Here is a 15110-nt window from a genome sequence, read left to right as displayed (position 1 = left end):
TCCCTTTCTCTCTTTTAATGCTAGGTCAGTCGTCTGTTGATTTTGGGTGGTGCCAATGTAAACTACAGGACAGAGGTTCTCAACAATGCTCCAATATTATGTGTACAGTCTCATCTTGGTCATGAAGAAGTGGTTCTTCTCTTACTGGAATTTGGTGCTTCAATTGATGGTGCATCTGAGAATGGGATGACCCCACTTTGCTGTGCATCAGCCGCAGGTCACATGCACATAGTTTCACTCCTATGCAAAAAAGGAGCAAAGGTAACAGGATCTATGAAGAGTACTTCTGTATAGCTTTCAGGCAGGAACTGAAGCAAAATAAATTCTTTGCTCTATGAGGATGTAATCCTGACAGACAGACAATGTTTTCACATCAAGGGATGGCCTAAAAAGTTGGTGGATGTAAATGACCAAACTGACATTGGTCTGCAACATACTTGGGAGAGGGATGCTGGCACACTCTGAAATGTGCCATGTTGTAGATGAAATAAAGAGCAAGGAGTGGGAGGAAAGAGACAAATGTAACTGAAATATGGGCCCTACTGAAGCCAAGAGGGTTAGGAGATGACTGTACCACCCTAAGGATTTAAGAGATGGAACATTGAAATACATTCAGTACAGTAGTCTCAAATGTGCTGTGAGATCATTCTGCAAGATACAGGTAGAATATTGCTGTTTTATGTGGCTTCTGTGATTAGGAAGAATAATTATCATTATCATGCAATTGTAATTGATATTTTCTTCTGTATGGGTTTTAATATATTATAATATATATAAAAATAATATATTATTTTGTATAGGTTTTGATATATATTATAATACCACATTTTTATTCTTTGCAACAATATTTGGCCTGCCAAATAGTATGGAAAAAATACTTGATAGATGGTTACTTGCTGGTCCTCCGAAATGTTTGGTGACTCTTACATTGTCTACAGACATGACCAGCACAGTTCAGATTATTTTTTCTTTGATCTCCTCTTAATTTACCCTTACTACACAGGCGTTACTTGAAACCTTTTCTGTGTATACTTTCTTTGTGACAGTGATGGAGTGTGTAGCCTGAGGCATCACAATGCCTTAGTTCCATGCAGTTGCATGAAAAATTTCTATGCTAGATGAGTGACATGATATTTACAGTGCATTTGATGGTACACCACTTGGTGGTTGTTTAGTGTCAAGCCAGACCTTACTTAACTGTACATCATTTGATGTGCTGGTGAGAGTGTGGAGGAATGCAGAACATCTATGTATTGTGGAGAGGGAGGGAAGGCTAGCTGGTATGAAGTTTTTGTGTTGAGCAGCTATCATGTGTTTAACTTAATGCCATGCACGGGTCTTATGACATTTCTGCAAGTAACCACGTAACTGCTGTTCAGTTTATGTTGTAATAGAGTCACTGTTCTAAATGAATATGAAAAAACACATTAAAGAAAAAGAATGAAAAGATTATGAGTCCAGTCATACATTGCATGGGAAAAGCATAACACTCAGTATATGCAGTTGTCTGTGGATACCCCTCTCTGCCCCACCAGAAGTCCAGAGCATACTCCCCTAGCCATTTAATACTGTTCCAGCCCTTCGAAGCTGCCTTCCAGGGAGGGAGAAAGAACACTGTCTGCAGACGAACTGAATACCTCCTTCCACAATGTCCCCAAGAGGAGACAGCCCTGTGTAACTTCAGGCTATGTCAGCATGTCACCAATAGAACTCTGGCTATTGTGATTAACTGTTAAGCTATTTGAAGGAGGAAAATGTTAATCTTTTCATGTCTTCTAAGAGCGCTAGGAGGAAAATTCTTGCCTGAGTCTTTTTAAAGTATCATGACTTTAATATTCTAAAATACTTAAGTGACAATAGTTTGCATAGCTTTAGTAAAACTCTCCAAACACTACTTTTGATTATTATGTCACCTTGTGTCCTGGTTTGGGGGATGAAGCAGGGTATTAGAATGATAACGATGATAATATGCAGAATCATGCCAATTTTTTATACCTCTCAGTTCAACAGAATATGTTCATTCTTTGGTGGAAGAAAGCTCTCAGTTTGTTTACCATTAATGGTTTCCCTTTTTGTAATTCCACTCCTGCCCCTTTTAATATAGATCGATCACCTGGATAAAAAGGGACAGTGTGCTTTGGTTCACAGCGCGCTAAGAGGTCATTCCGATATTCTTGAATTTCTGTTCAACATGGATTGGGTAACTTCTTCCCATCAGCAGAGTTCACTGACCAAGCGACAGGCGCTTCAGCAGTCTCTTACAGCATCTTCAAGCATGGGACACTGTCAGGTAGTTTTCTTGTACCTCTCTGTGTTTGAAAGTGTTGCTTACTTGTTACTCTTCCATTAATGGACAGGGGACTACAGTCACACACAAAATGAAGTTGGATATGAATAAAACTCCAATATGTTTCCATGAGGCAAAAGTTTTAAAACATAATGGACCACTTTGGAGATGCTGCTTACATCATGGCGTAGTGAAAGAGGCATAAGCAGAAAGCCGTTACAAGGAGTGCTGTGTCCCAACAGCTCCCATGAGGAAAGGAGGATTTTGACAGTTTCCCTTTTCTCTCCACTACATGTCATGTCATCCACACCAGATACAGTGCTTCATATAGTGGTTGTAACAAACTCTTTGTCAGTTTAAAACCTAACCAATTTGAAATTGTGATCTGGCTTGTTAAACTAGCTGATCTGTTACAAACCTTCAGCCCTGGTTTGGAGTTCAGGGATAGTGAAATTAAAAGAAGCCTTGATTCTTCCTCCTGGTCCCTTGGGAGGAGGAGAGGAGAACACAAAGCAAACCAAGAGGCAATACCACAAAAACAGACAGGGGGCACATGATATGTTGCCCACTCCTGCTCTAAGTCATGGAGACACACAAGCCAGCCCCAGTTCCTTGTTCCTCTGCTTCTGGGGGTGCCTGCTATCTTGCTGATTAGGAGAACTGTGCTTCCTCTTGCAGAATAGATGGTGAGAAGAGTCACATCTATGTACCATAAAGCAAGCAATGCAGATCATTTGGCAGTTGATAGAACACTTCCTAATCTCTCATTTCCCCTGTTACAGCTTTTGTGTATCAGTAGAGCAATTGTATTCCTAACTATGAGAAAAGTTCTGGTATTGTAAGGCGTTGGTGTGTGATGATCCCAGCCTGCTTGGTGGGGTTTTCTGCTCCACATGCTTCAAACAGAATGCTACTGTAGTTCTTGCAAAGCCTGTATTTGAGAGATGCAAAACCGCAGTAGGATTTCTGTCTTGACACTGTAGCTATAAAGAGACATGTTGCCATAATGGAGTACTTGACAATTATTAATTTCTTGAAATGCATTTGTACCTTCCCCATTTGTCTGAAAAGATGCAAAACCCATGCTAATATATTTATTTCTCTCTATAATTAATCTCAGTTTGCAAACATTTAGCCTGTGTTGTTTTGCAACAGTATTTTCATAACACTGCTGAATTCTGCACTGGTTGCTGGTATGGTGACAGACAGACTTTGCTGTAGAAATAATAAAATAAAATAAAAGATTAAAGTCAATTTTTTTCAACTTTATCTCTCCTTAAAAATATTTTCCTTAATAGAGTGCAGAAGACAGTTACAATTTCATGTTCCTCAACATGAGAGTGTTTCTCTTTAATTCTTAACAATCATTCACCAAAATCCTGTTGGGCCGTACGCCTTCATGTATGTGTAAAGTTACGTAACATAACATAACATATACTCAGAATACATCTTTATTGAATAAGTCTCCAGACCATTTCAAAGATTATAAGATAAAAGAAAAAAGCCATACGTAGTTAAAACTTACATAAAAAGAAATCTGTTTTAAAAAAACTATACAAAGTTAAAACTTACATAAAAAGAAATCTCTAAAATTTAAAATATTTGGCTCTGATTACAGATAACATAGAATTCTGACAAATATTTCTGACATTACTGGTAGCAAATTTGTTTGCTTTTTTTCATCCTTTTGTTGATTGCACTATTATTTTTGTGTCCTGAGGAATTGTTTTAAGATATTTTACCACATAACCATGAATTAAGAATTATATTGATTTCTGACCATTAATTTGGGTATATTTTGTCTTCTAAATGTCTGAAACCTATAATACACCTTTCCTATGCCAAGTAGTGCTATCACACCAAATGATATGTTGATATGTATTAAATCCTTTTTTTTTTCAATGTGGGGAGGGGATCCTTATGGTGTCTTGTTCCTTCCACACACTTCCAAGCCATGGCTTAATAATTATCAGTCAATTTCTCAGCCTTAAATGAGAATTAGCCCCTAACCCCACTTCCTCCAGTTCTGTCTTGCTTTGCATAGATTAGGGCAGGGCTGTTGCAACACTCCAGCAACCAATCATTTATAAAGAACTTTTGGAGGCCTCCTTGTGGCTGAGACTTAGCAATTCACCTCAGGAGGTGAGGTGAATCTGAGACTCTTTTATTGAATTGGCATGTTCTCATAGTTTTTTTTAGTGTTCCTGAGAGGATACAGGCACTTGTGTTGCCTTTTTCACAGCTGCTTCCTTGAAAGATATTTGCAAGCCAGATACTTGGGTTTCTCCATTGTCCTTTATATGGTTGGCTTTTCTTATCCATGGATTTTTTTATCCACAGATTCAAGCATCCACAGCTTGAAAATATTTTTTAAAAAAGTATAAATTCCAAATAGCAAACCTTGATTTTCCATAATTTTTTGTGGGTTTTTTTGGGCCATGTCCTAGAAGTTTTTCTTCCTGATATTTCGCCAGCATCTGTCACTGGCATCTTCAGAGAATGCTTGCCTGGAAAAAGTGGGTATATATCTTTTCCAGTTTATATAAGGGACACCATTTTACCATGCCATTATATTTAATGGGACTTGAGCATTCATGGATTTTGTTATCCATGGGGGGGGGGTGTCTTGGAACCAAACCCCAGAGTATACCAAGGGCCCACTGTATGACATTATAGGATTGACAAATTTGCATCTGTAAATGTGGCTTTTAGTAGATGTGTTTTGCAGAAGGTGATGTTTCTGTAGGTATATTTTTTCACAGTTTTCCTGCCCAAGTAGGATGACTGCTTAAGTGTTTCCCGTCATAGGGATCCCCTTCTCACACTGCAGGAAAGTGGAACATTGGCACTTGTGGTGAAAGTTTCCCTACTGCAGTAGTGGGGAGGAAATCCTTTTCACTCTTGTTGGTGGGTAATTGCTGTGTCTGTTGGGCTTTGGTTCTGTTGCTGGTTGTGTTCTCTTGTGTTTCATACCCTTTTTTGGTCTGGAACTTGTTATGCTGTCACTGGGAGGAAGGGTTAGCTCTCCTACTTAAGGTGGAGAAATTGATTGATGGCTATTAAACCCTGGCCTGGAAGTGTGTTGAACAAGCAAGACTCGTTATAAGGATCCCCTCCCCACTACTGTAGAAAAGGAAACTTCATGGTAAGTAGCCATGCTCTGTTTGTTTAAATTCACTGCATACACAGGCATCATTCACCACTAATGAAGTTCTACAGAAAGTCAAGTCCCATGACTGTCTGAATGTGTGGCTGTCCTTGGTTTGTTTTCAATTAGCTTCTGATTAATATTTTCCTCCCCTTGTCAGGTGGTTCATTTTCTTATAAGGCTTGAAAAGGAGCCTAAAATTGACATCAATGAAACGGATACACTGTGGGGAGAAACAGGTATGTGTGTGAGTGAGATTTTTTTCTTTTCTTTTCCAATGCAAGAACATATAGATCATTCAAGGAGAGTAGTTGGGCAATAAGTGTGGGTTTGGAGCAATGCGTATCACAGCCAAATAGCTGACGCTTTTGTTAGCAGTCAAATTGGATAAAGTGGCAGGCCCATGTCAAGAGGCTTAGTTAATGTATTGAAAATCTGATCCTGGTCTGTTAATATATTTTTATGACCTATTCTAACGATCTATCCGTGTCAAGATTTAGTCGTGAAAATACCTCTAGTGACCAGTTTGGCTGTATGGTGTACATTCAAATGTGGCATTGATGGTTCAGAGTTCAGCTATGTAGTATATACTGTATACTAAAACTCCAAGAGCATAAATGGAGGACTTAACTCTTTAATGTTGTTCTGTCACTTTCTGGTCTGTATTAGGAAAAAACATTACAGTATATTTAAAAACATTCTGTGGTAATGCACATTTGCTTCCTGTGTTTGACTTTCTTGCTTTTTTGACATGTATAATACTCATTTTGTTCTGAGTCTTGGTGGGAAGAGAAGTATGGAAATTTATTTGGATAAATGAAGCTTATGTAGCCTTTGCATATATTTAAATGCCAGTGTTATCTTGACCCCTGAATATAATTAAGGCCCGTTACAGACAGGCATAAAGTACAGACTGGGTCCGTATTAGGGTTAGAAAGGGACATCCCTTCTGGACGCCCCTAACCCTAATACGGACCGAGTCCGTACAAAATGGTGGTGCCCATTCCACATGGGGGCCACCATCTTTATGTAACAGATGTGCTGTGTCCGCACGTCGCACGGCGCATATGACGCTGCAGGTGCGCCATTGTCGCCTCGCATCGTCATATCCGCGCCGCAAAGAGAAGCACCATTTTGGTGCTTCTTATTTGCAGCACGGAGGAGCCTCATGGTTTGGACGCTGGGGCTCCTCCGTGCTGCAAATGGCAGTGGCGGCAGACCAACCCTTCTGGGCGGTCTGTAACGCGCCTAAATTCTAATGTTTCTGTGGCCTGAAAGCAGGGAGATAGTGTATCTATCCTCTGTCAAGAATTTTATTTTATTTTTTTAAAGGAATGTAGCATACTGAACATGAAGAAAAGGCATCACTGTGTTTTAGAGTTAGCATTAGGGTGCAAAATTATCTCCACAACCTGTGTTTGCGAGGTCAAATGTGCACTGTTTGCTGGAATGGGAGGATACTCAGTGGTACTATATGTACTCAGAAGAAATATTAACTCCCCTCCTGGCCCCAATTTCTCTGTATCCCAATGCTCTTACTTCAAGGGGTTAGAAGATAAAACCACAGCAATACAGTGTTACTGTGTGCCTAATAGTTGTGGTTTCCTGCATGGCAGGGGGTTGAACTGGATGGCCCTTGTGGTCTCTTCCAACTCTGATTCTAATGTGCACACAACATGCAAACCCTTTTGTCTTTCATGCACAGCTACAGAACAGACACATTTTCTCACAGTTACTCTGTCTACTCATATATCTCTATCCCTTTCCATATTTACTGTTTCTGTTTTGAAAACAGTAGCTGAGATCCTGCATGACACTGGTGGAGCCTAGGTTTCTGCCATCATACTTACAAAAGATTGCTGAGACGGCTCCCTCTGCCTGGCTGCTTTGCCTGGTATGCAACAACAATTAGGTGTGGGGATGTGCAAGGCGTAGCTCCATCTTGCCAGCTACTGGTTCACCCAGGCCCATTTGAGCTCCTCTGGAGCACGGAGGAAAGAAAGGGCAGGCTCTACAGCAGCCCGGAGAAGCTAGGTGCACATGTGCTGCCAGTGAGAGGTGTGTTGGAGGTGGTGCTGCCCCACACCTTTCACTGGCAGCACATATGCACCTAGCTTCCCCAGTTGTTGAGCACCCTGGTGGCCTTGCATGAGGAGGTACTGGATATCTCCTTCTAAAAAAGAATATATGTGGGTATATCCCTGTTATAGCTACATACGTCACCAACAGGATTCTTGATCCTTGTACTCTCCTTTGTTTGTGGCCTCAGTTATTTTCGTAATGAATATTACATTCCTGCAGATTTGGAAAGTCTGTTAATGATAATTTTGTCAAACTCTGCCCTCCATCAGAAGTTATTTTAAGAGGGAATATGGTTGCTTGATAAGGATTATATTGAGCCCATGGCTGGAATATTTACACAGCACTACTTAGAACTAACTGTGGTCATGTTCCCAAAGATATTCTACAGTCTTGTAGGCTGTATCGAATAGTTTGAAGTTGACAAATTAGAAGATCACTGGGAATTAGATGAGGACATTGATGTTCACCTCTCTCTTAAATTGTGAATGCATTGCTAATCTTTGCTTCATATCATTAGAGGCATCAGATCAGTAAGAGAAAACACACATATTTAGCTAGTTTTCCTACCATAACAAGATGCACACTGGGCAATTCTGTAGGCTTCCTTAGATATAGATCCCATTGAAATATGTGAGACTTGCTTCCAAGTTGCCTGACTGGAAAACATATTCTGTCTTACTACACAGCTCTTGCAATGGATATATATTTTAGCAGATGCTTATATTTTACTCAGAAGACCAACACTGGTAAAAGAAGTTTGCTTAGCAGCAGAACATGTATGTTGCATGCAGATGCAAACAGTCGCAGGTTCACTTCCTGGGCATCTTCAGGCAAGGCTAGAAAATCCTGCCTGAGATGAGAACTGAATAGCCAGCCACTACCAGTTGGGAGGCTTTCTCCTATTACTAGAATGAAATCTTTCACACCATTGTGAGAGAAGCTATCTCTGCCTTCCCAACCCCTAAATGTAGTGCCTGTGAAACAGGAATACTATTGAAATGCCACATGAGATGTAACAAAACCTATTAGTCAGTTTATCTTACTATATTATCTTACAGCAGTTTCCAAGTAATTGTGTTTACCCTGTCTCCAAAACTTTCTTCTCTATCACCCCAAGATACCACTTCTCTCAACGTTCCTGGCAATAGACCAAAGATCTGCCAAAGATTATTAGTTTTTCTCTAGCCTTCATGGGTTGTTCTCATGTTTTCCATTTTGCATCAATTGCTTGTTTAGCTGCTCATTTAATTATTATTTTTTAAAGTCTGAGTGGGGCATGCTGTTGCAGAGTATATTAGACAAATCAGAGGTGGTCTTTTCCAGCAGAATGGACAGCATTCTTCAGTTAGAGCATATAGCAGAGGATCTTGTTTGTTTAAGCTTCACCACAAACTGTTTTTCAGTCTTGCATATTTCCAAATATGGTATACTTGAGAACATTGTCTTTGTATCTTGAGTGACCCCTTTGAGCCCAGGAACTGTGAGTGATAGTGAGATAAGAGTCAACTGTTTTGTTTCTGTAACACTGGCTATTCTTCATTTTAAGTTGCTAGTAATTACAAATTCAAGAATAAAAAGACAACTTTCCAAATTGTTTTGAGTTTAAATCTTTAATATTAATCCTGAAACAAGTTGAGCAATGTCAGTTCCCACCTTGTCTGTTTCTTTTTGAAAGTCTATTTCCTATACACTTGCCTTTCCTAAAGAAAGACTAGAAAGGTTTTTAATTCGTTCTGAGTGAAATTTCCTATTAAAAGGTGATTGTGGAGGGGTGGTGTTTCAATGGCATTACTTGACTCTGTAGTTTGTGTCTTACATTGGAAAATATGGACATTTTAGTACATAGAACTCAGATTATTTGACTGTATTAGTTCAATACACTTAATTGGTATTGAACTAATACAGTCAACAGTAATGCACTGAATACTATTAGCTTAATTCCTCCCTTTAACTATTCCCTCTTAATTCTGGTAAACTAAAATCTTCTATTTCTTTTTAGCTTTGACTGCTGCTGCTGGGAGAGGAAAACTGGAAGTATGCAAATTATTACTCGAATATGGTGCTCTTGTAACAAGAACTAATAGGAGAGGGATACCTCCACTTTTCTGTGCTGTTCGTCAGGGACATTGGCAGGTGAGACAAATCTTGATGAATAAAACAGCCTATTCCAGTTTAATTTTTGAAATAAGGAATTTTGGGGGTATAATATTCAATGAAAGCAGGCATTTTTACAATTCTGTTTGGAAAAACATTGATTGAACGTGGGGCTTTGGGTTATGAAAACAGTGATCCACTTTAGATATACGTAACTGTCAATAGTCTCATGTGCAGGCCCCTTGAGCACTTACACAAGTGAGGGTGAAAATGTCAGTCAGCCACGTTCTAAGTGATTGGAGTAGACCCTGTTCGTTGCATCAGTTGCTACCCAATAAGTGGAAACTGGGAGACTTTCATAGTCCCTATGTATCCGCTAATCCAGGAGATAAATAGGGATTGTGAATACAAAGCAGTCACAAATACTGCATATACTCAACTATGTTGAGAAATTTATGCCCAAAAATTGTCCCTAAAATCTGGAGTCAATTTATATACAGGTCAATACAGACACCATGGGTTGAGATCGACTGGAGGGCAGTTAACAACAATAACAACAACAACAACAAACAGTAATATTGCTCATAAAGGTTCTTTAGAAAGCAGCCCTGGTGCCCCACTTTCCATGCCTTGGCAGTGATTGCTGAAAGAGCTGTGAGGCACGAGTTCGAGTGTGTGTGTGGTGATTCCTTTCTCAATCCAATCTTCAAACCTTTCCCTCTCCTCCTCTTCTTTGCATTTCCCCATTTCACCTTCATTTGCAGCCCGATCTCCAAACCTTTACTCCTCCTCCTCCTCTTCCTTGCATTTCCTCTGATAACCAAGCTTCCACTTTTTCCTCTCCACTTCCAACCCGATCTTAAAACCTTCTATCTCTTAAATTCTATCCTCAACTTACACATGGCTCATATCAAAATCCATTATTTTGACCCCCAAACCTTCCCTCAAGTTATACATGAGGTCGACTTGTACATGAGTATATATAGTATGCAACTCTTGATTATGCGTTCTTAGCTACCCAGTACCACAGGATTTGTGGTTCTAAAGGGAAAATATTGTGCTGATACGCAGCAGTTGCACAGATTAATCTAAATTAAAGAAGTATAAATGCTGCAAGTAGTTGTGTATGACCCAAACATTTCTGCTTTGTTGAGTGTAAGCCATACATGGGCTGCTGTTACTTTGTGGGTACATTTAGATTGAATCCATCTTCTTTTGTATGGGCAGGAGCATTTTGTGAGCAGCATTTTGCCTGTCATAACAGGGAAGTGCTCATTATCAAGTCTTCCTCCTTTTCAGTTTTCAAAATCACCTTCCCTTCTGTTCCAGAGATCCTACTACACCCCAAAGTAGGTTTCTAGGGCCTCATTCACACTGGCGGCATTGCTCTGGAATGAACTGGTCAAATTCGGGGGGACCCTCCCGAATCTCTCTGGAAGCAAGTGCTGACTATCAATCAGGGGCATTTTAACACGAATGCCCTCTTGGAGAATTCGGGTTTAAGGTGAAGGTGCCTGGCTGTCAATCAAAGTTAGTTCCGCGATGGTCATAGGTGACGTTTCCAGCACTGATAGGGGCATCAGAAGTGTGCTTTCCACCCCTCCTTTTTTTAAAGGACCAGGCACCACATGTCAAATTTAAAAACCTTGTGTGTGTGTATGTGTGTGTGTGTTGTGGGCATTTGGGTCAGTGTTGTAGGTTATGATCTGCCCTTGGCCCCATTTTCAACCCCAAAATGCAAGCTAATGCATTCTGTATCCCCCACTTTTTGCCACCCCAGAATGCCTCATACACAGGTAATAATAACAACAATATTAATTCCTCACCTCTGAATGCCAGAAAAGGATGCATTTTTTTTGCTCTCCCTAGGCTACCCCTGAATTCCTTAGAGACAGTAGCAAAAGCTATATCAGTTTGCCAATTTACTTAATTGGGAAGAGAAGCATTACATTCGGTTGGTAACATTCATTCGCATTGCAGCAGTCATTCCAAAGGAAATAATAGGCTACCCCTCAGAGACAGTAGCAAAAGCTGTGTCAATTTGCCAAGTTGCAACATTACATTCGTTTTGTAACATTCATTTGCATTGCAGCAGTCATTCCAAAGGAAAAATATGCACATAGATGGAGAAAAATAATTTTTTTAAAAATCCAAAGGGAAAAGGTCTCTGTTGGATCGCAGAGGCTTCCCTTGCTGTAGCGCCCTGACCTCTATCTATCTATCTATCCATCTATCTATCCATCTATCTATCTATCTATCTATCTATCTATCTATCTATCTATCTATCTATCTATCTATCTATATTTCTGTTGCCAAAAACATGCACATTTTTTGCCAAAAATAATAATAAAAAATCAAAATCAAAGGGAAATGGTCCCTGATGGCTTGGCCTCCTCTGCCCCCCCCGACCTGCCCTGAATTGACCCCGTCAGTGACCCCCTTTTTGCCTCCTGTCACCCTTTGCCTCCATATCCCCCTTTTTCCTTCGTCTCTTTCCTCCTCCCCCTCCCCTTGGATGAGGGGAGTGAATGCTCTGACCTCTGCCTGCCCTCTGACCTTAATCCCTCCCTGGATTTGCCCCGATCATGATTGAGGGCAAGTTCATATTTCGCAGAACCCGGGTCTTTTGAGAAAAGACGTATTTTAGCCCGATTCCCGATAACCCGCAGTAAGGGGCATTTCCTTGTGCAAGCCTCGACATGGATTGTGAAAGAATCGGGCCCAATATGAACTTCACGTGGAAGAATCGATTTCAAAACCGTTAAAAGGTAATGTGAATGGCCCCTAGGAAGGATGGCCTGAATTGATGATGGTCGCCTACTCCCTGCACCATCGTTCCAGAACTGTTTGCTGTACTGTTTCTGAAGTCTTCCATAGACAAAAAGATCCCTTCCAGCCATGGAACGAAGATAATGGATCAAAACCACAATCTTTATTTCTTCATAGTAGTGACTTGTACAATTTTGTGATGGGAGTATGTTCCTTCTTTTCAGATTGCAAAGCTTCTGTTGGAACATGGAGCTGATATAAATTTAAGTGACAAACAAGGCAGGACACCACTCATGGTGGCTTCTTGTGAAGGACATCTGAGCACAGTTGAATTTCTGATCTCCAAAGGTAGTATGAATGTTCAGGATTTTTACAAAACGTTTTTTGTGTACTTTTAAGATAAACTAGCTATCTTGACAGCATAACAACCAAAGTGGCTCAAGATATGTTTTATGATTTAATATTGAAATCTGTACTGCAGGTTAAAATTATATTTTATTCTATGAGCATGGAAGAGAATAATCAATGTACTTTTAGAGACAGGCTATCATATTTACATTTTGGTTTAACAGAGTGTTCTTCTCTCTGAAAGAATGCTTCTTTGGCTTTTTCATTAGGTGCAGACATTTCGTCGCTGGACAAAGAAGGCTTGACAGCGCTGAGCTGGGCTTGCCTCAAAGGCCACAAGAGTGTGGTCCAGTATTTGCTTGAAAAAGATGCCACAATAGACCAGACAGACAAGAATGGACGAACACCCTTGGATTTAGCAGCTTTCTATGGAGACTCAGATATTGTAAGTCAAGTCAGATCCTGTGCCTGCTATAAGTTTGCACTATCTGAAACCAAGCCACAGTACTCTGATGCTGCCAACTGGAATGCTACCGTAATTTAGCAAATTCAAGTTCCCTTTTTCATGCATCTGATGTTGTCAGCAGAAATGTTTGGTTGAGAGAAAGAACAACTCTTATTTAATGAAGTGTGTAGGGACACATCTAATTTATTTATTGTTATGTATTTATTTCATCTGGCTCTTCAGAGTGACTTATAGATTGCTAACTTGACTGTTCCCTGCCCTCAGTCTTACAATCTAAAAAGACATGACACAAAAGGAGAAGGAAATGGCAGTGGGGGAGAGAGATTAAGTCTAGCAGATACTGCCGGTTCTTCTGTTTCTTGGCCTGGGCATGGTGGAGTTGTGCCTGCCTCTTCTTATCTCCCTCTGAGGCCAGGGTAGTAGCAGGAGCTGTGCCTGTCTCTTCTCACATCTAATATTGGGTTACTGTTACTTCAATTTGTAGAAAGTGTTTCTGGAGGGAATACTGAGGAAAACAATCCTTTATTTTGATTTTTAGTTGGTACCTCTAAACTTGGTCTGACTGTTAAATTAATGTTGCATAATGAAATTTTCAAAAAGAATAGAGTATCAAAATACAGTACAGGATCAAAAATAACTACTATCTTATAGAGACATTACATTGTTCTACTGTGACGTGAACAAGATTTCTTGACTGGAAAAAGTCCTAAAACACCAATAAGTATGCATATATTTGAGCATTAACAAACCATTCAGATTAAGAGGAGAATTAAAGGTTTTACAAATTCACTCAAGTCATTGGCAAGAATTTGTAAGAATGATTAAAAACTTTCTGACTTGTTAGCACTTATACCTGGAGTGTCTGCTTGATTACCAAGACAGGAATGGACAGTAATTGATCTTGGAACTTATAGGCAAGCTGGAGAACAAAAGGAAAGACAGTTCAACAGTGTATTAATTTAATGAAGCTGGTGCAGAAGATGTTTGTGGCGAACTGTATTCACTGTTATACAAATGTATTTTATTTTTTTCTCAATCACTCTTCTAATTTATCATACATAGGTGCAATATTTAGTGGAGAAGGGGGCAGTTATTGAACATGTTGACAATAGTGGGATGCGCCCACTGGACAGAGCAATTGGATGTCGAAATACATCAGTAGTTGTCACACTTCTGAGAAAAGGAGCCAAATTAGGTCAGTGAAAACATAAATAAAACTTTTTTTAAAAAAGTTATTGCTTATACAAAAAATAATAATAAAAAAATTAAATCCCTTCCATAGCATACTGCTGTATAAAATAGATTGGTGATCATAAATATGTGCAACAAAAAAGATCATATATTTCCTAGCAGTTCAACTTCTATTTGCTTTTAAATATAGTAATTGAAGCCTGCATTCACACTGCACAATTGTAGCACTTCAATACCACTTCAACAGTTGTAGCTTGGTACTGTGGAATCCTGGGATATGCAGTTTGATGTGCTGCTTATAAAGCTCTACTGCAGTAACCTAAACTTCAGCAGAGAATTCTAAATACCTCACCAAACTACAAATCTTAGGATTCCATAGGATGGAACCATGACAGCTAAAGTGCCATCAAAGTGCTGTAATGTGGATATGCCCCAAGTATATAGTTTTTTGTAGGTTTTTTGGGCTATGTGGCCATGTTCTAGAAGAGTTTATTCCTGATGTTTCGCAAGCATCTGTGGCTGGCATCCTCTGCTGGTGAAATGTCAGGAATAAACTCGTCTAGAACATGGCCACATAGCCCGAAAACCCCACAAAAAACTATGGATGCTGACCATGAAAGCCTTCGACTGCCCCAAGTCTCCTTACAAATGTTGAAATAGCAACAACCAGAGCAGCAGATTAATGAGTCATGTGTTCATGCTTATAATTTTAAAGGTAGTGTCAT

The 15110-nt window shown here is 39.7% G+C and overlaps 1 protein-coding gene across 4 annotated transcripts in view; it reads left to right on the top strand.

Annotated features, from left to right (window-relative positions):
* Positions 1-15110, top strand: part of TANC1 (tetratricopeptide repeat, ankyrin repeat and coiled-coil containing 1) — a 176916-nt gene that overhangs the window by 154504 nt on the left and 7302 nt on the right. For all 4 annotated transcript variants that reach the window (XM_042465137.1, XM_042465113.1, XM_042465128.1 and 1 more), the window contains exons 16-22: positions 25-261; positions 2105-2290; positions 5596-5674; positions 9517-9650; positions 12605-12728; positions 12998-13173; positions 14257-14389. In XM_042465137.1, the coding sequence (XP_042321071.1) occupies positions 25-261; positions 2105-2290; positions 5596-5674; positions 9517-9650; positions 12605-12728; positions 12998-13173; positions 14257-14389 (1069 nt within the window). The remainder of the gene's footprint in view (positions 1-24; positions 262-2104; positions 2291-5595; positions 5675-9516; positions 9651-12604; positions 12729-12997; positions 13174-14256; positions 14390-15110) is intronic.

Source organism: Sceloporus undulatus, chromosome 1, assembly GCF_019175285.1.
Source record: "Sceloporus undulatus isolate JIND9_A2432 ecotype Alabama chromosome 1, SceUnd_v1.1, whole genome shotgun sequence".
NCBI classification, from domain to species: domain Eukaryota; kingdom Metazoa; phylum Chordata; class Lepidosauria; order Squamata; family Phrynosomatidae; genus Sceloporus; species Sceloporus undulatus.
The sequence above is the reverse complement of the archived record's forward strand: the minus strand, read 5'-3'. Positions and strand labels throughout refer to the sequence as shown.